This window comes from Vicia villosa, linkage group LG5 (genome assembly GCF_029867415.1).
Source record: "Vicia villosa cultivar HV-30 ecotype Madison, WI linkage group LG5, Vvil1.0, whole genome shotgun sequence".
Taxonomy (NCBI): Eukaryota; Viridiplantae; Streptophyta; class Magnoliopsida; order Fabales; family Fabaceae; genus Vicia; species Vicia villosa.
The window spans coordinates 68,479,654-68,504,220 of NC_081184.1; the positions used below are offsets into that span (position 1 = coordinate 68,479,654).

Sequence of the window (24,567 nt, forward strand, 5' to 3'; positions counted from 1 at the left end):
TTCTAGACTCACCTCAGCTCATTCAGAAGATGTGATTCTTGGAAAGAAAGATGATCCTATCAAAACTAGATCATTTCTAAAGAATAACAGTCAGCAGCAGTGATCAGAATCAGAAGATGAAAAGTTCTATTCAGTGCAACACAACTGTCATCAAGAGTATGCTAATGGTGAACACGTGTATGTACGGTTGGTAAAAGCGTGAGTTAATCTGATGGGACGCCGCCCTAGGTAACTATGTTAAATCATTTCATTTACCACGATCTCTCATCTAACGTCACTCATCATTTAATGCAATTGATTTCATTTGATTCTGTAACTGTTCATTCTCATAACTTTATTGCATTCATTTTCAAATTTGTCTCTATAAATACAATTCAAATCATAACGTTTATCTTTTTCGCTCCCATTCTCTCTTTCTTCTTGCATGCATTTTTGCAACCTTTTCGGTCTTTTCTCTAACCCTAAGCGCAAACCAAAAAATTGTTCTTCAAATCTCAGTACTGTTTCAATGGCCGCTTCATCATCTCACAATGTTGGCTCATCTGTCCCTCTCCATCTGCGAGAAGAAGATCATCAAATTACTCCGGTTATTGCCTGTTCTATTCCCAAAAAGGAGTTGGAAGTTATCTATGAACTCATGGTAGATTTTGATAGTGTCGAAGAACATGGATATCATCTTAAAGAAGATATCATTTTTCAAGGGTGGACTTCATTGTTTACTGAGTTCTGTGGACCAGTTTACCCAGATCTTGTAAAGGAATTTTGGGTGCATGCGGTTGTTGCTCCTAAATCTATTCTGTCTTTTGTCCACGGGAAGTTTGTGGTCATTACTGAGAACATCCTGAGAATGATGTTCGATCTAAGAAACCCTGAGGGTGCTCACGAAATTGATCAAAGGGCTGATTGGGAAGAAGTGTTGTCTACCCTTTACACAGACGTAAAGGAGACAAAGCGTGTCAAGGACATGAGGGATATTTATAAAATCTGGACCAAGATTCTTCTGGGGTGTTTCTATCACAGGAAAGGAACACATGCTGCAGATTTCGTCAACAATGAGCAGAAATACATTCTGTATTGCATTGCCACTAAGAAGAAGGTTGATGTTATCTACATAATCTTCAATCACATGTGGAATGTTGTGAGGGATTCCAGAAATGCCTTCAGAGTAAAGAAGTGTACTATTATTCCTTTTGGAAGAATCATTACAAACCTTCTGGTTCATTCCAAGATAGTTGAGAACTTGGAAGCTGAAGGTACCATCAAAGATCTGGCTGTCAATTCTGGAAGTTGCTTGAATGCTCTCACCTTGAGAAAGATGAGTGTTATTGATACTATCATCAAAGCCCCTCAACCTCTTCCTGGAGCAAGAAGCAGAAGAGATCCTATTCTTGCTGACTTTGAACCCTTCTTCAGAAGTGAGGTGCCAGGAGTCAGAACCAGATATCTGAAGTCACTCAAGGAAGATGAAGGAGTAAAAGATCAAGAAAAAGGTGCTCCTGCTAAAGAAGGTCGCAAGAAAACTTCTACTTCCAGGCCTGCTGTGTCGGAAGTTGTTTCTGAAGCTGCTCCTGAAGCTGCTGTGAAAAAGGAAAGAAGGACTAAAAGAAAATTTGATCATCCTTCTGATAATCAGGAGAAGGTAGTCCAGAGTGTAGCTGCTGCTACTACTGTTGAGAAAGCCATTCCAGAAGAAGTTGCTGCTGAAGAAGTTCAGGTTACTTCAGTTGCAAATGAAAAGAGTAAGAAGGAGAACGCTGAGAAGAAGAAGAAGAAGAAGAGAAAGCCTTCCAATATCAATGAGAAAACTGTCAAAGCTGTTGAGAAGAAGAAGACAAGAAAAAGAAAATTAATAATAAATGCCTCTGATGAAGATGAGGATGTTCAAGAAGCTGTGAATCAGCAAGTTAAAATCTCTCAAGGACCAACAACTCAAGCAGTTGAAGGTTAGAAGGTTGTTGCTAGTGAGAAGGAGACACTGGAATCTTCCAGAAGAAGAGAAATCTCTCTTGGGAAGGCTAAGATTGTGGAAGAACAGAAGAGTAAGAAGCAGAGGAATCTTGAGGCTGTGTTTGAAGCAGTTCAGAAGGTGTCCAAAGGTATACATCTCTCTAAACCTGATTTTGCTCCTGCTTTACGTTCAGAAGTTGCACCAATAGCTGTTGCTCAAATCCCTGAACCAGTAAATCAACCAGAAAAAGTCCCATCAGAATCACCCATAAAAGTCCATGTTCTCACACCTCCCTCTTCTCCTGTAACCAAAAATCTTACTCCTCCTCACTCACCCATCACAGATGTTCCCATTCCTTCTTCTCCACCCACAACCAACCTTGCTTCTGACCAAGCTCTTGAAAACCCTGTTCTTGATATACCACCCCTACAAACTCTCTTTCCACCTCACACAAATATATCCACTTCTCAACCACCTCCTCATGCAAACTTTGAACCCATTCCTTCCACCTCTCAAAACAATCCCTCTGGTTCTGGTCTTCCAGATTCTGCATCACATGAGCAATTGCTCCGTGACTGCAATTACACTCCCAAGCCTCGTCCTGAAGCTGAAATGGTAGTGTTAGACTCTGAGAATGAAGCAGAATCTTCTTATCGATTGGATAGAGAGCCTCAACCCTATTCTGTCCCTAACCCTAATTCTCCAATAACCAAAATAAAATCTCGCCGAGAATACCCTATTGGTGTAATTTTTGAAATGGTAAAGAGGAATCTCAGAAGAGTCTTTGATACTCTCAGAATTGTTGAAATTTCTGGCCTGAATGATGTTGCTATGCGAAAGTTCTGGAGAATCTTCCGAAGAAAAGCAGATGCTTGTTTTGAAGAACTTCAGGAAATTTGTGTAAAAACTGCTCCACGCCCTTGTGGAATTCTGAGGAGTTATGAAGACTTCTGGTTCAGTCGTCTCAGAGGGATATATATCTTTGAAGAGAAGTTGTTCACTGATGAACTTGAGGAAGCAAGAATTGCTGCATGTCATACCCCAAAATTTGCCCTCTTATAATTGTCTATGTCATTTTATTTAAAATAATTGACGTAGCGCGATCAGTAAGAATTTGAGGGCAAAAGATGCACGACCGAAAGGTCCCGGGTTCGAATCCCACTTACTAACATTTTTCTTTTATTTGTTTTTAACTTTATTTTAGTTTTATTTTTATTTTATATTCAAAAATCACAAAAAAGACCTTTTTATTATTTAAATTTTAAATTACATATTTATTATTTAAGTATTTTTTTAAAAATATTATTTTTTTCAATTTTTAAATTTTTATTCATAAAAACACCAAAAAAAATCATAAAATAAAAATTTTAGAAGATTTTGTTCTCTTTTTCTTTTTCTAGATGGTAGTCTCTATTTTAAGAAAGAATCTATATAATTGGTTAAAATAATCATAAATTTTGAATTTCTAATTATTTTAATTGATTATTGATTTTATTTCTCTTTAATCTTTTAACCTAGTTTACTAATCTTATAAATAGGATTAACAATGAACCCTATATAAAAAAAGGACACAGCCTTCCACCTTTTTCTAACAATTTTTAACCTAAACCCTTTTTTATTCACACCAACAATCCTAACCGAACCTCTCACAATACACGTACATATTTTTCTGACAAAACCTTTCTTGTTCACCTTTTTCCAACAATGGTCCATTCTATTCCTCTAACCTTCTCATGTACAACTTCTTCATAGATCATCTGTACAACCTTCAAAATCTTCCACTTATCAACAAAACCTTTCACCATACCAATATGTTACCATAAGTCTAACCAATATCATCATCAATCTAACCTCCCCATGAAACATCTTCATCCATGGCATTAATACATAACAACAACTAACATTAACAACAATTAGATCAAAACATAAGAAAAAACTAAACTCAAAATATTTTGATTATGTAGTTATTGTCTCTCTCACTCTTGTTGTTTTTTCAGCTTTGTTCACAAAGAATTCCAACGCAAGATTCCGCACCACGTCAACACCAAACTCGCCGAAAAACAAATCGGAACAGAGAACCACCACCAAAACGTCACCCGTTCATCACTGCGAATCAACACACAAGATCCAAAAGCCGCTAGCTGCGACTCCGACGAGTTAATCGCTATGCGCACACAGACGCGTCCACTGCCCTTTGCCGGATGAACCACGCGCCACCACGGATCCACACGCCTCCGATACCGGCGAAATCTACGCCATGAATCCTCAGGCTCCATCGCTCCAGTCACCTCCTCTTCTTTCCGACGAAGCGACGTCACCTCTTGACGAAATCCACCTCAGGTAAGGTTCTTTCCGTTTCCTTGTTTCATCATCCTGAAGGTAACAGATCAAACTACTCTCTTCAGATATATATTGACTTGCAAAGGATTTGTTGCAAAAGTGAAAATTAGGTTACAAAGAGAGGGTCTTTATATAGAGACCAGGGAAACATAAATAGACATAACATTTAATGATTAACTATTTCCTATGAAAGTTTGTCTGCCCTAGAGAATCTGTCTTTTGGCTTTCCAAGACTGCATTTAAATTTATCCAACAAAACTCCCCCATAAATTAAATGCTCCTTCGGTCAATTAATCCCAGCATTATCTTGCCTCTGTCGAATATCTCCTTCGACAATGGTTTTGTGAAAATATCTGCAGCTTGATCCTTGCTTGCCACATGCTTCAGTTCGACGCTTCCATTTTTCACATGTTCTCGAATGAAATGAAAACGTACGTCGATGTGTTTACTTCTTTCATGATTCACTGGATTCTTCGCCAGTTCGATTGCTGATTTGTTGTCGACTTGTACTATGGTTGCATTTTCCTGCTTCTGCTCTAACTCACATAACAATCTTCTAAGCCATATAGCATGGCATACACACCATGATGCAGCCACGTATTCTGCTTCGCATGTTGACAGTGTTACAATTGGTTGCTTCCTTGAGAGCCATGTGAAAGCAGTGTTTCCCATAAAGAATACATATCCTGATGTACTTTTTCGATCGTCTATATCTCCACACCAATCGCTGTCGGAGTAACCTGTTAGCTTGTAATCTTCTGCTTTTGAGTAAAACATTCCAAGTGACACAGTTCCTTGGATATAACGAAGAATTCTCTTCAAAGCTTTCCAGTGTGAGTGAACTGGTTCTTCCATAAATCGACTCAAGATTCCGACACTTAGAGAAAGATCTGGTCTAGTACATGTGAGAAATCGAAGACTTCCGACCAAGCTTCGAAATTTGTTTGCTTCGACACGTTCCCCCCCATCAAATTATGAAAGCTTGGCTCCTGGCTCCATTGGTGTCGAGATTGGATTGCAAACTTCCATTTTGAACCTCTTCAGAATGTCCTTTGCATATTTTTCTTGTGAGACAAAAATTCCAGTTTCTTCTTGTCGAACTTCCAGACCAAGAAAGAAGCTCATTCGACCTAAGTCCGTCATTTCAAATTCTCGTGTCATTCGACCTTTGAATTCTTCGATCATTTGATCACTGTTGCCCAGGAAAATCAAGTCGTCGACATAGAGTGCAACGAGCAGTATATCTCCTTTATACTTCTTTACATATAGGGCATGTTCATAAGGACATTGTTGGAAACCATTCTTTTTGAAGTAAGTATCAATACGTGTATTCCATGCACGAGGTGCCTGCTTTAATCCATAAAGTGCTTTCTTGAGTCTTAGCACTTTTCCTTCGCTTCCGTCTTTCATGTATCCTGGTGGTTGTTCGACATAGACTTCTTCTTCGAGCACACCATTCAAAAATGCTGATTTGACATCCATTTGAAATATTGGCCATTTGAGCTGAGCAGCTTGAGAAATCAGCAGTCGAATTGTCTCCATTCTTGCAACTGGTGCGAATACTTCGTCATAATCTATTCCTTCCTTCTGCCTGTATCCTTTTTCCACAAGTCGCGCCTTGTACCTTTCGACTTTTCCTTGAGCATTCATCTTTTTCTTAAACACCCACTTCACACTAATGGTTTGACTTCCTTTTGGTAACTCTGCTAGTTCCCAAGTTTTGTTGTGTTCGATAGCTTTAATTTCTTCGTCCATGGCATTCTTCCACTTCTCATCTCTCCATGCTTCTTCGAAACTAATGTTTTCAGAATCTGCCAGTAGACACACAAGATGTACTTCTTCTGTATTATCATACAACTCTTGCAAGCTTCTCATTCTGGGCTGTGAGGATTCGTCTTCACTGTCAGAGTATTCAAACCTTGGTAATTGATTTTGGGTTGTTGGTATACCGACTGAGGGTTCTTCAGTTTCGACTATGTCTTCTGTCGAATTGTTCCAGTCCCACCTACTTGCTTCATTCACTCGAACATCTTTACTTACTACCACCTTTTTGTTTATGGGGTCGAATAACCTGTATCCTTTTGTTTTCTCATCATACCCAATTAATATATATTTCTGACTCTTGTCTTCAAGCTTCGTTCTTCGTTGATCTGGTACATGTGCATAAGCAACACTACCAAATACTTTAAAATGAGATACAGTCGGTTTCTGTCCACTCCACGCTTCTTGCGGTGTTCGATCTCCCAACTTTGAATGCGGACATCTATTTTGAACATAGATTGAACATTGCACAGCTTCTGCCCAAAATTCCTTCGACATGTTCTTACTTTTGAGCATTGAACGAACCATGTCAAGGACTGTTCGATTTTTCCTTTCAGCAACCCCATTTTGTTGAGGTGAGTATGCTGCAGTTAGAAATCTCCTTATACCCTGCTCCTCGCAATACTTCATGAAAGCTGTCGAAGTATATTCTCCTCCTCTGTCAGAACGAAGTGCTTTGATGTGTCGATCAGTCGATTTTTCAACCATTACCTTGAACCTTTTGAATGCTTCGAATGCTTCAGATTTTTCTCTCAGGAAGTAGACCCAAGTCTTTCTTGAGAAATCATCGATGAAGGAAATGAAATATTTCTTGCCACTAAAGGATTCTGGAGTGATTGGTCCACAGATATCAGTGTGAATTAATTCAAGGATGTGCTTAGCATGATATTCTGCCTTCTTTTGAAAAAAAGTTCTCGTCTGCTTGCCAAAAATACAATTTTCACAAAATTTTCCTTCAAACTCCATGTTAGGCAATCCATGTACCATGTTTCTTCCCGCTAATCTCTTTAACCCAGCATGATGTAAGTGACCAAAGCGTAGATGCCACAGAGTTGCTTGGTCTTAAGTGTCGATTTTCAAACATTTTTCTCGAACGCTTCTCAGATTCAGCTTGTACATTCGATTCCTTCCCATCTCAACTTGAGCAATTTGGTGCCCTGATTTATCCTTCAAATGCAGTATTCGATCCTTCATAAATATCGAATATCCCTTCTCTGTAAGTTGCCCCAGACTTAGAATATTTGCCTTTAAATTTGGTACATAATAAACATCTTGTATTTTTCCAGGTACGTCTTCTTTCTGCAAATAACAAATTGTTCCTTTGCCTTCGACCTTTACCTTCGACGCATCTCCAAAAGATACATGACCATCTTTAATTTTCTTTATTTCTTTGAATAGATGTTTGTGACCACACATATGATTACGTGCTCCTGAGTCAAGGTACCATATAGTGTCATCTTCTGTGTTTGTCTCCTTTTGGGTCATTAATAGGAATCCTTTGTTTGATTCTGTTTCTAGTGCGAAATTTGTTGTCTCTTCGACTTTCCTCCTGAATCGACAGTCTTTTGCAAGGTGTCCCCCTTTTCCACAATTGTAGCAACTGTATGAGTTGCAATCCATCGCAAAATGTCCATGTTTATTGCATTTGTAGCATTCGATGTTGGAGTTCGACCTGCCACCTCTATGACCACGTCCTCGACCACGCCAATTTTGTTGACTTGCCTGTCCTCTTTCGAAATTGTTGTTCTGATAGCTTCGACCACCATCTCGACCTCTATGACCACGTCCTCGACCACACTAGTTTTGAGATAAAAGTGCCCTTTCATCTCTAGTGGATTCCTTTGTCTGTTCTGCATTATCAAGTGTCTCCTCCTTCTTTTGTATTTTGCGTTGTTCGTGTGCCTCAAGTGAACCAGCTACTTCTTCGACAGTGATTGTCGCAAGGTCCTTCGACTCCTCTATTGCACATACTATATTTTCGAATTTTTCAGTCAATGATCTTAAAATCTTTTCGACAACTCGAGCATCAGTCATTGCTTCTCCATTTCGTTTCAGTTGATTTACAACTGTTTGCACACGCGTGATGTAGTCTGACACGGGCTCCGTCTCCTTCATCTTCATCCTTTCTAATTCTCTCGAAGAGTTTGCAAACGAACTTGCTTGACTCTATTTGCTCCTCTGAACACCGTCTCTAGTGTATCCCACGCTTGCTTCGAGGTAGTTGAACCAGCAATCTTCTCAAAACCAGATTCGTCTACTGCTCTGAACAACATGTATAATGTCGTTTTGTCTTTCGACCGCGTCTCTTTCAACGCTTTGTTCTGGGCTGCTGTATTTCCCGTCGTGGTTTCTGGTTCTTCAAACCCTTCTTCTACAACCTCCCACACATCTAACGATCCAAGCAGCGCCTTCATCTGGATGCTCCAGTTCTCATAGTTTGATTTTGACAGTTGCGGCAATGGCATCTGGTTCATCATGTTTGCCAAGCGCTCTGATACCAATTTGAAGGTAACAGATCAAACTACTCTCTTCAGATATATATTGACTTGCAAAGGATTTGTTGCAAAAGTGAAAATTAGGTTACAAAGAGAGGGTCTTTATATAGAGACCAGGGAAACATAAATAGACATAACATTTAATGATTAACTATTTCCTATGAAAGTTTGTCTGCCCTAGAGAATCTGTCTTTTGGCTTTCCAAGACTGCATTTAAATTTATCCAACACATCCTTTGTGTAGATTCAATCTCTAGCCATGTTTGTTGTAAGTTGAAAAGAGAAAATGGGTTTTTGTAAGAAGAAAAGGATAAAGTTGTTTTCTTCATGTTACTGATACTCCTAACTACACTTTTAATCCTTTTTTCTTTTTATTTTTTTTATATCTCATCTACCTGCCATGTGTCTCTCAATGAGTGGTTAATTCTTCATGTTACTGATACTCCTAACTACACTTTTAATCCTTTTTTCTTTTTATTTTTTTAATATCTCATCTACCTGCCATGTGTCTCTCAATGAGTGGTTAAATTAAAGTATTTGAAATAATCAACATCTATATGTTTTTATTGATGTTTTATTGGTAACTTTTTTCAATTTTGAAGGATAGGGGCGGTACACCCTGTGACTGTGAGTATACATATTGCTCTTTGTTTTATAATTTCTATTTTTATTGTTTTATTATATATCTAAATTAATTGTTAATTAGGACATTAAGAATTTAGTGTAATGGGTCTGGTTTGCTTCTATACTTATTTTAACTCAATATTTCCCACTTTTACTAATTTAGACCCTCTTTATTCTATTTTATTATATTTAATTTGTTGTCACTTATTTATTTTAATTAACTAGTTAATTATTAGATCAATAATTATTTATATTTTATCATTTTTTCATGATCCTTTTTTTTTACTAATATTCTTTTGTGTTTTTGCGAGGTACTACTATCGTGAGTTCAAACATTCATAGCTTACGCATGCACCATGGATTAATCAAGGTTCTTCCGACTGCGCGCCATATCAGATCAAAGCTAAGTCCCTGATTCTATTCTTCTAATTTAAATATTTATTTTATTCTTATTCATTTAAATATTTTATTTTGCCTTTTAATTTAATTATGCATTTTTTCCTTTCTGATTTAAAATTATGGTTTCATTTTCAATATCAATGAATTTCCTCCTACACTCACCCTCTTTTTTCCTTGCCTCTATTATTTTTCAGGGTTAGCAATGGGGTTTACTCCGACTATGCGCCACGCCTTTTACGAAGCTAAGTTCTGATTTTATTTTCCTTTAAATATTTATTTGCATTACAAAATTGATAATAGGGCTAAAACCTCGAAAGTCAATGGACTCTTTTGCACTCACGTCTTTTATCTATTTTTGCCCATTTTTCAGGTTTAACCTCGAAGCTACCTCCGACTATCAACCTTATCAATCAAAGCTAAGTTTCTATATTTTTTTCTTTTTTTTTCTTTTATCCTTTTTATTTTGATTAGGGTTAGCCGTACCTGCCATTGAATTGATAATGCTCTCACTCCTTTTTGGTTTCTATTTTTCCCACCTTTTCAGCGTTTGCCAACCGCCAAAGCTCAAATAGTCGGTAACCCTAAAACTCTAATCTCTTTTATTTTTGTGCTTAATTATTACTTATGTCAAACCCGCTGGTTTCTTTTTCCCCTTCCCCATATTCTTATGTATCTGTTCCTGGTTTGTATTGTTTGGCCTTAAAGGCACTTAAGACTGTTTTATATTTTCTGCCATGGTTAGTAATTTAGGGAGTGCAACCTTGAACTGAATTAGAGCCATTTAATTACAAGATAATATATTTCGAATTGAATCACATGATTGTTGCACCCACGCACACTTTTTGGTAACCCCTCTTGTTGCATGTTGCCTTGTTGCCTTGTGTTTTTTTGCAGAATAGCCATGTCCCTCGAATACAAGGATACCTCAGCCATGTTGCCTCGATTAATGCAAAGATCATAAGTCCCTAATGATGCTGCCTTCGATACACTAAATATGATCTCGTCCCTCGGAAGTTGCCTACGAAGTGCTGAGGTATCCTCTGGCTTCCTACGAAAAGGCTGGTTCTTCCCTTAGATTACCTGCCCTCCTATGGCATGGGATAGTCTTATGGCGAACAAACTCTCGATGACCCTTCAACCTCCAAATGAAAGGCTTCCTGCTTTCTTATGGCAAGGATAGACCCTTTCACCCTGAAAGGCTAAAAGAACTTCTTTTCTCAAACTATAAGGTAATTGCCCTTAATTGCTTTGCCTTGCTCTAAAACTTTTTCATATTCTTTCTCATAAACCTTCAATAAGGCTACGCTCATTTTACGAGCTAAAGTCCTTATTACTCTTTTTCTACATTTTCTGAAACTTTTGGCTTCAAAACTAAAGAGCAAAGCAATTAAGAGCCCATGGAAAACCATGGATGCAAAGGGTGCCTTACACCTTCCCTTTGCATAATTACTTATTTAAAAGGTTTTTCCTGTTCTTTTAGCCTTTCCGATATTTGGATAAAATAAAAGTCGGTGGCGACTCTTGCTATCCGCAACATTTCGATATAAAAGTCAGTTCACCGTATTACAGAACTGGCGACTCTGCTGGGGATATATTCGATTAAAAGAGGGGTTACCTTAAAGTTTAGGATCACTTAATGTTTGCTTTGCTTGCTTTATTTTTCAGGGTTGTTTTGGGAATTAAATGAAGGACGAATCCTACTCCCGGATTCAAGTACATCTAAGATAGGAAGTGGCATAGTCGTGGCGACCTCCTTCATGTATGTGGAGGATTGGTCAATATGAGAGTTCACGCTTAAGTTAGGCCTCTATGGGTGTTTGCATGCTTCTCTTGTATGAGGGAGGTTCGTGCGGATGTCTGTGGGTGAGTCGGAGCTTAAGGACCTTTAGCTACCTTTAACCCATCTTGACTTTTAGGAACGTAGTGGGGGGACTACTCTTGATGTATGTTGAGAGCATAGTCGCTACCCGATACTACAACTCAGGTAGGTTCTTTCTCAAGGTATCATTGCGTGGTATGTATGTATCATGTTCGAGGGTGCTTTAGGAGGGCTGACAATTCTGGGTAACTCGGTAGAACCCGTTGCTGATATCATCTTTATCCTTAGAAATACCTTTGGGGAAGGGTATCTCACATGATCTAAACTCCATGCAAGCCTTTCGACCTAAGGACACTTGTGTGACTTGCTTGTGTTTGTTATCTAACCCTCCGATTTCCTTGCAGGTTTTGCTTGTAGGACATTTCGTCCTTATTACCTTATGCTTTACTTAATGCATTACATGTGAATGACATCATGACATCATAACATAGCATGTTAACTAACCCTTTCAAGGATCTTAGAAATCTAGGTCGCACAATTTCAGGTGCTCTTATCAGGGACGGAATTCCTATCCAGGGGCAAGAGGATTTACTTTCCTCTGGCCATTTGTCTGCCAAATCAAAGACACCGTACCTATCAAGGGGCAAGTGGATTTATTTTCCTCTGGCCACATACCTTCCAATTCAGAGACTCTGTACCTATCAAGGGGCAAGAGGATTTATTTTCCTCTTACCGTATACCTCCCAGTTCAGAGACATCATACCTATCAAGGGGCAAGAGGATTTATTTTCTTATGGCCACATACCTTCCAATTCAGAGGCTCAGTACCTACCAAGGGGCAAGAGGATTTATTTTCCTCCAGCCATGTACCTTCAAATTCAAGAGTATCCCGAATCAGAGGCGATGACCCACTCTATATGGTGAGCTTGATTCTCAAAGAAGGACATTCAAAGACAAAGTCAGAATTCTTCAGACAAAGACGCGACCTAATCATTTTCTAATGTTGCTAACTAAATTCCTAAAGTTCCTTGAAAAGATTGCATTTGCATTCACAACATCACATAGAACTAACTTTGCCTTTCAGGTTGACCAACTGGTCAGACAAATACCATCAACAAATCAATCTCTATCAGATGAACATTCTGGAAGCTTGACCCCCAGACTTCTGAAACATTCCAATCAGATATACATTCCGGAAGCTCGAACCCCGGACATTCTGAAAGTTCCAATCAGATGAACATTCTGGAAGCTTGACCCCAGACTTCTGAAACATTCCAATCAGATATACATTTCGGAAGCTCGAACCCCAGACATTCTGAAAGTTCCAATCAGATGAACATTCTGGAAGCTTGACCCCCAGACTTCTGAAACATTCCAATCAGATATACATTCCGAAAGCTCGAACCCCGGACATTCTGAAAGTTCCAATCAAATGAACATTCTGGAAGCTTGACCCCCAGACTTCTAAAACATTCTAATCAGATATACATTCCGGAAGCTCGAACTCCAAACTTCTGAAACATTCTTATCAGATATACATTCCAGAAGCTCGAACCCCGGATGCTCTGAATCTCTACACCAGTTCCACAACAACGACGCATGTCAGATGCACCTAAGCATCAATTGACCAAAATTAATATGTCATTAGATCAAGCGTTACAACATCTGTTGAAGATCAGATTGATTACTCTGAGGGACGCTCCTAAGAATTCTAACACCTCCACTCCTGGCTATAAACCCAATGCAAGGTGCGCACACCATTCCAACAATCTTGGACGTTACACAAACAATTGCTGGACATTGAAGAATAAGATTCAAGATCTGATCAATGACAGAGAAACCAAATTCAACCCTCCTGAAACTCCTGTGGTGATCACCGCTCCTATGCCTAGTCATGACAAGACTAACTGACGTCTAGACGGATGAACTTTTGGATCATTAGATCTACCTTCATTTGCAAGTTTCTTTTCTATTTGTTTAAAATTTGACTCATGATAGACATTATCTGTTTTAATAATCTTCATCAGTGCATTGCATATGTCTGTCTTGAACAAATTATTTCGCTATCACTCATTTTAAATTGCGTCTTTACTTTGCATATGTTTTGTGATATTCAACTCCTGCTAAGCTGTAAGCCTTTTGAGGGAGGATGACGAAAATGATACCACAACCTCATACAGTATGCTTTTGAACGGACTATGCTGACGATGTACAGGCATTGTTTCAATTCCTAAACAGTGGAGATATAAGGATGATAATCCCTCGTCAACCCCTTTGAGCCTAAGGAGTAGAAGTTTTCTTCCTTAAACAATTTAAAACATTTGATCATAACCTGGGGCAGGGTAGTTACTCAGTTAACTCAGTCATGCTAGTACGCTTTTACACAAATAATGATGGTTTCCCATAATCATTAAGACAGGCAGTCAACATCTACCAAAAAGAAAAAGTTGTTAAGTCAAAACCTATGAAGGAGACTTATCAAAAATTGAAACATCCCGCTGACTGTAAACCTCAAAATAAACAATTCAGACAAAAGTTAGGGATAACAAAGTCAAAAAGGAGGTTGATAAAATCCTCGACAAAAGAAAACATTCCGAAAGAGGTCACTGCAAATCCTCGACGAAAAGAAAATTACAAAAAAAGGAGGATTGTCTGTCCAAATAAACTGTCGGTGCTTTAACCATCATCAAATATCAATGTTACAACTTCAAGCTTTGCTAAGTCTTAAACACAGAGTTAACTGAGCATAAGATCGAAGAACATCACGAAGATTGGAATGGGTATAAATAAATTTTTGAGCCATTATCCTTTGTTTCTTAAACCGTGAACCAAGCCACGCTACAACCCTTGAAAGTCCTAACTGAAGCATGGTTAGTTCGAAAGCATACTGTCACAACAAAGGTATCCCGACTCCTTAAGGTTCACCACAAATGCTGAGTTGGTATTTCATTTCTTACAAACACCATGTTTTTACAAATATCACGCTTTTACATCTCATGTTTTAATGTTTTTCAAAAAAACTCAAGACAGACGTATGCATTGCATCTCATGAATTCATTATTAAACATATTCTGCTACATAATTTCAAATGTTAGCAACAGAAAGAATTTGCACAGGGTACAACTAATGATTGAAAGTTATCCCGACAGACAAGATTACTCCGAGAAGCAATGTCTCCTATGTATACAAGGGGCATGGCACGCTTTGCCCAATCAATCTGGGGCAATCAAGTAAAGATTCGAAGAATCACTCAAATGCCAAACAGTCAAAGGCATACATCTCAAGTGGATTTCAAACTATTTCCCGGTCAATCTGGGGTAATCAAGTCAAGATTCTGAGAATCTCTCAAGGGTGCCAAAACAACCAGGGGCATACATCCAAGTAGATCTGAAGCTACTTCCCAATCAACATGGGACGTTGTCCTGGGCCTATGATTACTAAAGGTATGTCGCCCATAGTACATATCTCATAAAGTCCTCGCAAGGAGAATCTTTCCAAAGTTCCTACTAGAAGGGGCAAATCTATGCAAGTCTAGTTTGACATCTTGATCAATACTCAGTGGTGTGTCCTAATCAAATCCAGGAATGGTAGTTACTATAGTACTGGGGGCAACTTTCAAGACACCTATGTCTCCCCACAGAGCCGGGTTCACAAGATCATATCCCCACAGAGTAATCATTAAGAAGATATCTTCAAATGCTCTCGTCCCGACAAAGACATGGCTCCCCAACAGAGTTTACATCTTCAACACTACCAGTTCTCCAACACTTTGCTCTTCTCCAACATGGTTTACTAATATCTTTTATCCCCAGTCAGGGTACATCAAATTACTATTCATCCCCAAGCAGAAATCATAAATCCCCAGCTGAGCATCTCCAATATAAGATCAAACATCAAAATCACAATGACATGGAGATCTATCTTCTCAATCAAGATGCTCCGAATAACATAAATCATTGTCATGCATCATATATCATAAACATATTCATACATTGCATACATTACCTCATATGTCCGTTCCTCATTTATTTTGAGGAACTCGTCACATAACACATGCACCATGACATTACATAAAATTGACAATATCTGACAGGTACATTACAAAGATTCGAATCTTATTCAAAGAAAAGCCTAACGCACGGCCTTCCAGACATCTACGGATGAAAATTGGATTCAGTCTAACGCACGACTCATCCTTCAGCCTAACGCACGGCCTTCCAGACATCTACGGATGCAAATTGGATTCGGTCTAACGCACGACTCATCCTTCAGCCTAACGCACGGCCTTCCAGACATCTACGGATGCAAATTGGATTCAGTCTAACGCACGACTCATCCTTCAGCCTAACGTACGGCCTTCCAGACATCTACGGATGCAATTGGATCCAGTCTAACGCACGACCCATCCTTCAGCCTAACGCACGGCCTTCCAGACATCTACGGATGCAAATTGGATTCAGTCTAACGCACGACTCATCCTTCAGCCTAACGCACGGTCTTCCAGACATCTACGGATGCAAATTGGATTCAGTCTAACGCACGACTCATCCTTCAGCCTAACACACGACCTTCCAGACATCTACGGATGCAAATTGGATTCGGTCTAACGCACGACCCATCCTCTAGTCTAACGTACAACTCATCTTAAGTATATCCTTCAGATACGATCTAACGTACGACGTATTCTGACTCTCAAGTCTATCAAGCTGGATGGCATCTTTAAGCCCATCTCCAATAAACCTTCTCTCAAGGCCTGGATGGCATCTTCGAGCCCATCTCCGACAACACTCTTCCTAGATGGCATCTTCAAACCCATCTCCAACAAAAGTCCCTACTTCAGCTAGGGCAAATTCCTGGGTATTCTATTGTTCAATCCTCTTCTATTTTCAAATTCCGACAGGCACACATGCCAGTCTACATCTTCAGATATAAGAAAATTGAACAGGGGCAGCTGTCATACCCCAAAATTTGCCCTCTTATAATTGTCTATGTCATTTTATTTCAAATAATTGACGTAGCGCGATCGGTATGAATTTGAGGGCAAAAGATGTACGACCGAAAGGTCTCGGGTTCGAATCCCACTTACTAACATTTTTCTTTTATTTGTTTTTAACTTTATTTTAGTTTTATTTTTATTTTATATTCAAAAATCACAAAAAAGACCTTTTTATTATTTAAATTTTAAATTTCGTATTTATTATTTAAGTATTTTTTTAAAAATATTATTTTTTCAATTTTTAAATTTTTATTCATAAAAACACCAAAAAAAAATCATAAAATAAAAATTTTAGAAGATTTTGTTCTCTTTTTCTTTTTCTAGATGGTAATCTCTATTTTAAGAAAGAATCTATATAATTGGTTAAAATAATCATAAATTTTGAATTTCTAATTATTTTAATTGATTATTGATTTTATTTCTCTTTGATCTTTTAACCTAGTTTACTAATCTTATAAATAGGATTAACAATGAACCCTATAAAAAAAAGGACACAGCCTTCCACCTTTTTCTAACAATTTTTAACCTAAACCCTTTTTTATTCACACCAACAATCCTAACCGAACCTCTCACAATACACGTACATATTTTTCTGACAAAACCTTTCTTGTTCACCTTTTTCCAACAATGGTCCATTCTATTCCTCTAACCTTCTCATGTATAACTTCTTCATAGATCATCTGTACAACCTTCAAAATCTTCCACTTATCAACAAAACCTTTCACCATACCAATATGTTACCATAAGTCTAACCAATATCATAATCAATCTAACCTCCCCATGAAACATCTTCATCCATGGCATTAATACATAACAACAACTAACATTAACAACAATTAGATCAAAACATAAGAAAAAACTAAACTCAAAATATTTTGATTATGTAGTTATTGTCTCTCTCACTCTTGTTGTTTTTTCAGCTTTGTTCACAAAGAATTCCAACGCAAGATTCCGCACCACGTCAACACCAAACTCGCCGAAAAACAAATCGGAACAGAGAACCACCACCAAAACGTCACCCGTTCATCACTGCGAATCAACACAAGATCCAAAAGCTGCTAGCTGCGACTCCGACGAGTTAATCGCTATGCGCACACAGACGCGTCCACCGCCCTTTGCCGGATGAACCACGCGCCACCACGGATCCACACGCCTCCGATACCGGCGAAATGTACGCCATGAATCCTCAGGCTCCATCGCTCCAGTCACCTCCCCTTCTTTCCGACGAAGCGACGTCACCTCTTGACGAAATCCACCTCAGGTAAGGTTCTTTCCGTTTCCTTGTTTCATCATCCTTTGTGTAGATTCAATCTCTAGCCATGTTTGTTGTAAGTTGAAAAGAGAAAATGGGTTTTTGTAAGAAGAAAAGGATAAAGTTGTTTTCTTCATGTTACTGATACTCCTAACTACACTTTTAATCCTTTTTTCTTTTTATTTTTTTTTTATATCTCATCTACCTGCCATGTGTCTCTCAATGAGTGGTTAATTCTTCATGTTACTGATACTCCTAACTACACTTTTAATCCTTTTTTCTTTTTATTTTTTTTTATATCTCATCTACCTGCCATGTGTCTCTCAATGAGTGGTTAAATTAAAGTATTTGAAATAATCAACATCTATATGTTTTTATTGATGTTTTATTGGTAACTTTTTTCAATTTTGAAGGATAGGGGCGGTACACCCTGTGACTGTGAGTATACATATTGCTCTTTGTTTTATAATTTCTATTTTTATTGTTTTATTATATATCTAAATTAATTGTTAATTAGGACATTAAGAATTTAGTGTAATGGGTCTGGTTTGCTTCTATACTTATTTTAACTCAATATTTCCCACTTTTACTAATTTAGACCCTCTTTATTCTATTTTATTATATTTAATTTGTTGTCACTTATTTATTTTAATTAACTAGTTAATTATTAGATCAATAATTATATATATTTTATCATTTTTTCATGATTCTTTTTTTTTTACTAATATTCTTTTGTGTTTTTGCGAGGTACTACTATCGTGAGTTCAAACATTCATAGCTTACGCATGCATACATGGATTAATCAAGGTTCTTCCGACTGCGCGCCATATCAGATCAAAGCTAAGTCCCTGATTCTATTCTTCTAATTTAAATATTTATTTTATTCTTATTCATTTAAATATTTTATTTTGCCTTTTAATTTAATTATGCATTTTTGCCTTTCTGATTTAAAATTATGGTTTCATTTTCAATATCAATGAATTTCCTCCTACACTCACCCTCTTTTTTCCTTGCCTCTATTATTTTTCAGGGTTAGCAATGGGTTTACTCCGACTATGCGCCACGCCTTTTACGAAGCTAAGTTCTGATTTTATTTTCCTTTAAATATTTATTTGCATTACAAAATTGATAATAGGGCTAAAACCTCGAAAGTCAATGGACTCTTTTGCACTCACGTCTTTTATCTATTTTTGCCCAATTTTCAAGTTTAACCTCGAAGCTACCTCCGACTATCAACCTTATCAATCAAAGCTAAGTTTCTATATTTTTTTTCTTTTTTTTTTCTTTTATCCTTTTTATTTTGATTAGGGTTAGCCGTACCTGCCATTGAATTGATAATGCTCTCACTCCTTTTTGGTTTCTATTTTTCCCACATTTTCAGCGTTTGCCAACCGCCAAAGCTCAAATAGTCGGTAACCCTAAAACTCTAATCTCTTTTATTTTTGTGCTTAATTATTACTTATGTCAAACCCGCTGGTTTCTTTTTCCCCTTCCCCATATTCTTATGTATCTGTTCCTGGTTTGTATTGTTTGGCCTTAAAGGCACTTAAGACTGTTTTATATTTTCTGCCATGGTTAGTAATTTAGGGAGTGCAACCTTGAACTGAATTAGAGCCATTTAATTACAAGATAATATATTTCGAATTGAATCACATGATTGTTGCACCCACGCACACTTTTTGGTAACCCCTCTTGTTGCCTGTTGCCTTGTTGCCTTGTGTTTTTTTGCAGAATAGCCATGTCCCTCGAATACAAGGATACCTCAGCCATGTTGCCTCGATTAATGCAAAGATCATAAGTCCCTAATGATGCTGCCTTCGATACACTAAATATGATCTCGTCCCTCGGAAGTTGCCTACGAAGTGCTGAGGTATCCTCTGGCTGCCTACGAAAAGGCTGGTTCTTCCCTTAGATTACCTGCCCTCCTATGGCATGGGATAGTCTTATGGCGAACAAACTCTCGATGAGCCTTCAACCTCCAAATGAAAGGCTTCATGCTTTCTTATGGCAAGGATAGACCCTTTCACCCTGAAAGGCTAAAAGAACTTCTTTTCTCAAACTATAAGGTAATTGCCCTTAATTGCTTTGCCTTGCTCTAAAACTTTTTCATATTCTTTCTCATAAACCTTCAATAAGGCTACGCTCATTTTACGAGCTAAAGTCCTTATTACTTTTTTTCTACATTTTCTGAAACTTTTGGCTTCAAAACTAAAGAGCAAAGCAATTAAGAGCCTATGGAAAACCATGGATGCAAAGGGTGCCTTACACCTTCCCTTTGCATAATTACCCCCCGAACCCTATTTTATTTAAAAGGTTTTTCCTGTTCTTTTAGCCTTTCCGATATTTGGATAAAATAAAAGTCGGTGGCGACTCTTGCTATCCGCAACATTTCGATATAAAAGTCAGTTCACCGTATTACACTGCAGCATTGGAAGCCAATCCTTGCAGAGAGATTATGGTCTGGAGACCTCAGTATCCAGTTCTGACTGGAGACTTCAAATCTCTGTTCGACTTTCTGAGGGAAAATCCTTCTGAGGATGACCCAAACTTGGTCATTCCAGAAGTTGTTGACCCACCAGAAGTTGAAGGTCCTTCTGTCCCAAGGAATCTAGCTGCCATTCTTCAGGCTCTTGAGAATGGAGATTCTGAGCTGCCTGCTGCAGAATATGGAGATGCTTCTATGGAAGAAGCAGATGCTGAAGATCATCCTGCTGAAACTATTCCTGTTGAGGAAAATCAAGGTGATGATCTGACAATGGAAGCTGCGGTTCAGAATGCTATCCCTCTGGACAGAAGTTGTGAAGCTTCTTTTGATGAACCTTCTCGTCTCGCGAAGACTCTGGAAGTTATTCAGAAGAACCAGGCTGAGCTATCTTCTCGCATGGATGAACAACACACGATCAATGCTGAGTTCCGCACTTTCATGGAGAGGCAGACTGAGAGCAACAATGGGATTCATGACATGCTGGCCAAGATCATGTCCAAGCTAGGGTCATCTTAGTCTTTGAGTCTTAGTTGTTTTCTTTGTTTGATGCATCTGTTTTCTTAGCATCCCTCTTGTACCTCTGATAATTTCTCCTTGCTATCAATGAAATTTATCCTTTCTTCTCTCATATTGTTTGTCTTGTTTTTCATCTGAATTTTTTATGTTTTTGATGTTATGACAAAAAGGGGGAGAAAATGTGATAAATGATCTGATTTATTTTATCAGTTGCTGGGAGAAAGTCTCCACATTTCTAACAGAACTTGCAAGTTCTATGTCTTTGAGTGTTTTGCAGGAAGTGAAGATCTTCTTAAAAGGCTCAACATGAGAAGCAAAGACATGGGGAAAAGCAATTTTGTATAGAATCAAGATCATGGAAATTGAAGCAAGCTGAGCGCTGTAAAGCTTCAAGATCAGAAGCAAGAAGGAAGAATGTTCTGATATTCTGATGATAGAATATGCTCTAACACATTCTTATTCCTTATATGTTATAATGCATGTTTTTAGTTATAAAATATGCTCTGTAACATTACTATTGTTTGCTCTGATACATATTATATGATCTGATACATATTTTATGTTCTTATTCATTCATGCTGACTTTTGTCGTTTAGCTTGTTCTGTAACATTTCAGGATGTAGAGATGCTCTGATGATGCTCTGGTACATTCAACAATGTTCTGATACAATCTAGCATGCAATGATTCAAGAAGAAATTCAAGTTCTGAAGCTGTCCTATGGAAGCAAGAATCAGAAGCTATGAATGTTCTGAAGATCTAAGCATATGTGAACGTCTCAACTGAAATGGAAAATACTCAGGGAAGTCCTTTATCTATAAATTTCTTCCAGTATTTATTTCAGGGGGAGATTATTTATCTCAGGGGGAGATTATTAATCTCAGGGGGAGACATATTCACACATAATGTCTATATGCTTATGCTATAGTTGTGTAATTGTCTTTAGCCGTCTGTTATTCTGATTGCAAATTCATATCATTTATGTATGTTTTTGTCATCATCAAAAAGGGGGAGATTGTTAGAACAAGATTTGTTCTGATCAATATTCTTAGTTTTTATGATAACAATGTATATGAATTTTGTATGAGATAATGTGGTACTCTAATACTATGCAATTTCCATTTCAGGAATTATATAAAGAGTATGCACAAAATCTGCGCAAGAAGCACTGACTCAGAAGGTTCAACATGCAACATCATAACATGGTCTGGCAAGACATCAGAAGATGGTCAAGCAGAATCAGAACATGGGTCTATGGAAGCATCAGAAGAACTTTAGATCAGAAGCAGAAGCACTGAAGTTCTCATGGTATCACGCTCAGAAGCACTTCAAGGTCAGAAGACAAGAAGATGCTCTGCACCAAGCTGTTTGACTCTGATGATATTCAAACGTTGTTCACACAAACATCAGATCAGAAGCAAGTACTAGACTGGCAGGCTACGCTGACTGACAAAAGGAATGTTAGAAGCTATTAAAGGCAACGTCAGTAGACACAGCGAAAACAAGGCTCGAGGTAGTTGACAAAAGAGTGAAACATTAAATGCAATGCTGTACGGATTATGCAAAGCATTAAATGCTCCCAATGGTCATCTTCTCAAGCGCCTATAAATATGAAGTTTTGATGAGAAGCTATGTTACGAATTCTGAATACAACACTTGCGCATTATACAGAAACGCTGTCAAATTCAAAAGCTCTCAAACTTCATCATCAAACTCACTACATTGCTGTTGTAATATCTTAGTGAGATTAAGCTTAAACTTAAGAGAAAATCACAGTTGTGATAATAGCTTTATAAGAAGCATTGTAACTCTTAAAAGAATTTGTTTACATTAAGTTGTAAGAACTAGAGTGATCAGGTTGTTGATCAGTATACTCTAGAAAGTCTTAGAGGGTGTCTAAGAAGATTGTTCCTAGAGAGATTAGGTTGTGATCAGTATACTCTAGAAGACTTAGCAGTTGTCTAAGTGGAAAACCATTGTAATCTCGTGTGATTAGTGGATTAAATCCTCAGGTGAGGTAAATCACTCTAAGGGGGTGGACTGGAGTAGTTTAGTTAACAACGAACCAGGATAAAAATCATTGTGCAAATAGTTTTTATCTTACATGTTTTAAAGCTACACTTATTCAAACCCCCCATTTATAAGTGTTTTTCTATCCTTCAGGTTTGTCATGGTTAATCGAAGAAAAAACTGAGAATAGGTGGAGTTCTGTAAGTAGAAGAAAACAAAAAGATAAATAAATAAGGGATCAACCGCACCCTATGTATGGTAGAAGAAGGGGGCGATCACCCCATGAGAGATAAGGAGGGGAACGACTGCTCCCTAGCCCATAACAAGGAGGGGCGCACGTTCCATGTAAAGAGAAGGGGGTGGCGCTAGCCACTAAGGGTGTGGTGACCGCCCCCTGCAAGTGGTGCCCCCAGTTCAATTACTTTATGATTATTATATTTAGGTCCTGTTCCAATGTATGTACTAGTGGTATAAGTTATGTAGTGGAATATGTTAGTAACAGTAGCATGCGATAATTAGTAGAAAATGTCACAGGAAATAGATACAGTAACTGGAAGCCAAAACTAGTAGGAGAAGTTAATGGCAGTACTAATAGGAGTAGCAGAGCATAAGATATCAGTAGGACGGTAACAGGAAATTTATTAGCAGGTTTGGAGATTAATTTTGGTAACAATATAAGTAGTAGACTTATTTAATTTAATAGAAACTTAATAAGGCATATTAGTACTAAGTAGAAATAGTAGAACTCGTAACCGATAATTAAATGGACGGTATAGTTGAATTGTCCGAGTAATTACGGAACGTTTGTAGCATATTTTGGTTGATTCCGTGTGTTGCCTATTTGCTGAAAAACGTGAAATTTCAAGTGGCATTGGATTTTGTTGTGATGCCTCTATTAATTGGAAAATTCAAGTTGTAGGCTTATGACCAATGTTGATGTTGTTGTTATAAGATTCTTTAACCTTGTTGTTGTGTTGTTGTTGTCGCATTCTTTGTTGTCGTATACATAGTATATCAAGTTGGGAGCTGATGCTAGGTAAGTTAGCCTGAATTGGCAAATATTAAGTTAAAGTCTTATATATCTTGTTGACGCCTCTATTAACGGGAGGATTCTAAGTTGGGAGTTTTTCTCCATTGGTACCACATGCATGTGCATTGTACAATTTGCATTTCATGTCGCATATTTGAATTATTGTTATTATAATATAAGGATGTTTGTATTGTTGAGTTGTGATGACGGATGTTGTTTGAAAGTTTTTGAAGTGGTGATTTTATATAATCTAATTCTAATATATTATTTATCATACACTCAAATATACGGTTCAATATCTCAACCCTTCTGTTTGAATGTTACCCCTATGTTGGTAACGTGCAGGTAATCCAGAGTGAAGGATGCTTACCTTCAATAGTTCGAGTCTAGTGTTGGTCGCTCTGATACATAACAATCGGGGGGATGAACGTGTGTTTTCTTTATTATTGGTTTTATTATGTTGCTGAATTTTTAAGTTGTTTTCATTAAAGACTTGATGTCTTAAAGTTGTTTTGAGTTGGACAAGATGTTATGGTATTTTTAGTTGAATTTATGATTCTGCTGCGTAGTAATGAGAGTTGTTTTATTTTTAAAGACTAAACAGGTTGTTGTCGGTTTTCCCGAAATTATGTGTTATGTATCTGTTTTACTTGCGATTACGTGTTGTTGAGATAAGTTGGAATTGTGGCATCCCATATGTTTGTTGAAATTTTATAACTCTGATTTTTATAATATTCTCCGGGTAGAAATGGGGTGTTACATTAGTGGTATCAAAAAAGGTCGGTCCGTTCGACCAAGTCGTCGAGTCGTAGTGTTGTTTAACAATCGAGTATTG

The 24,567-nt window shown here is 37.8% G+C and overlaps 1 protein-coding gene across 1 annotated transcript; it reads right to left on the reverse strand.

Moving 5' to 3' along the window:
- Positions 1 to 4,558: 4,558 nt before the first annotated feature.
- On the reverse strand, positions 4,559 to 5,143 carry LOC131604794 (secreted RxLR effector protein 161-like). The gene has a single exon (XM_058877210.1). It carries the CDS (start codon positions 5,141 to 5,143, stop codon positions 4,559 to 4,561), a length of 585 nt encoding a protein of 194 aa, XP_058733193.1.
- Positions 5,144 to 24,567: the final 19,424 nt, after the last annotated feature.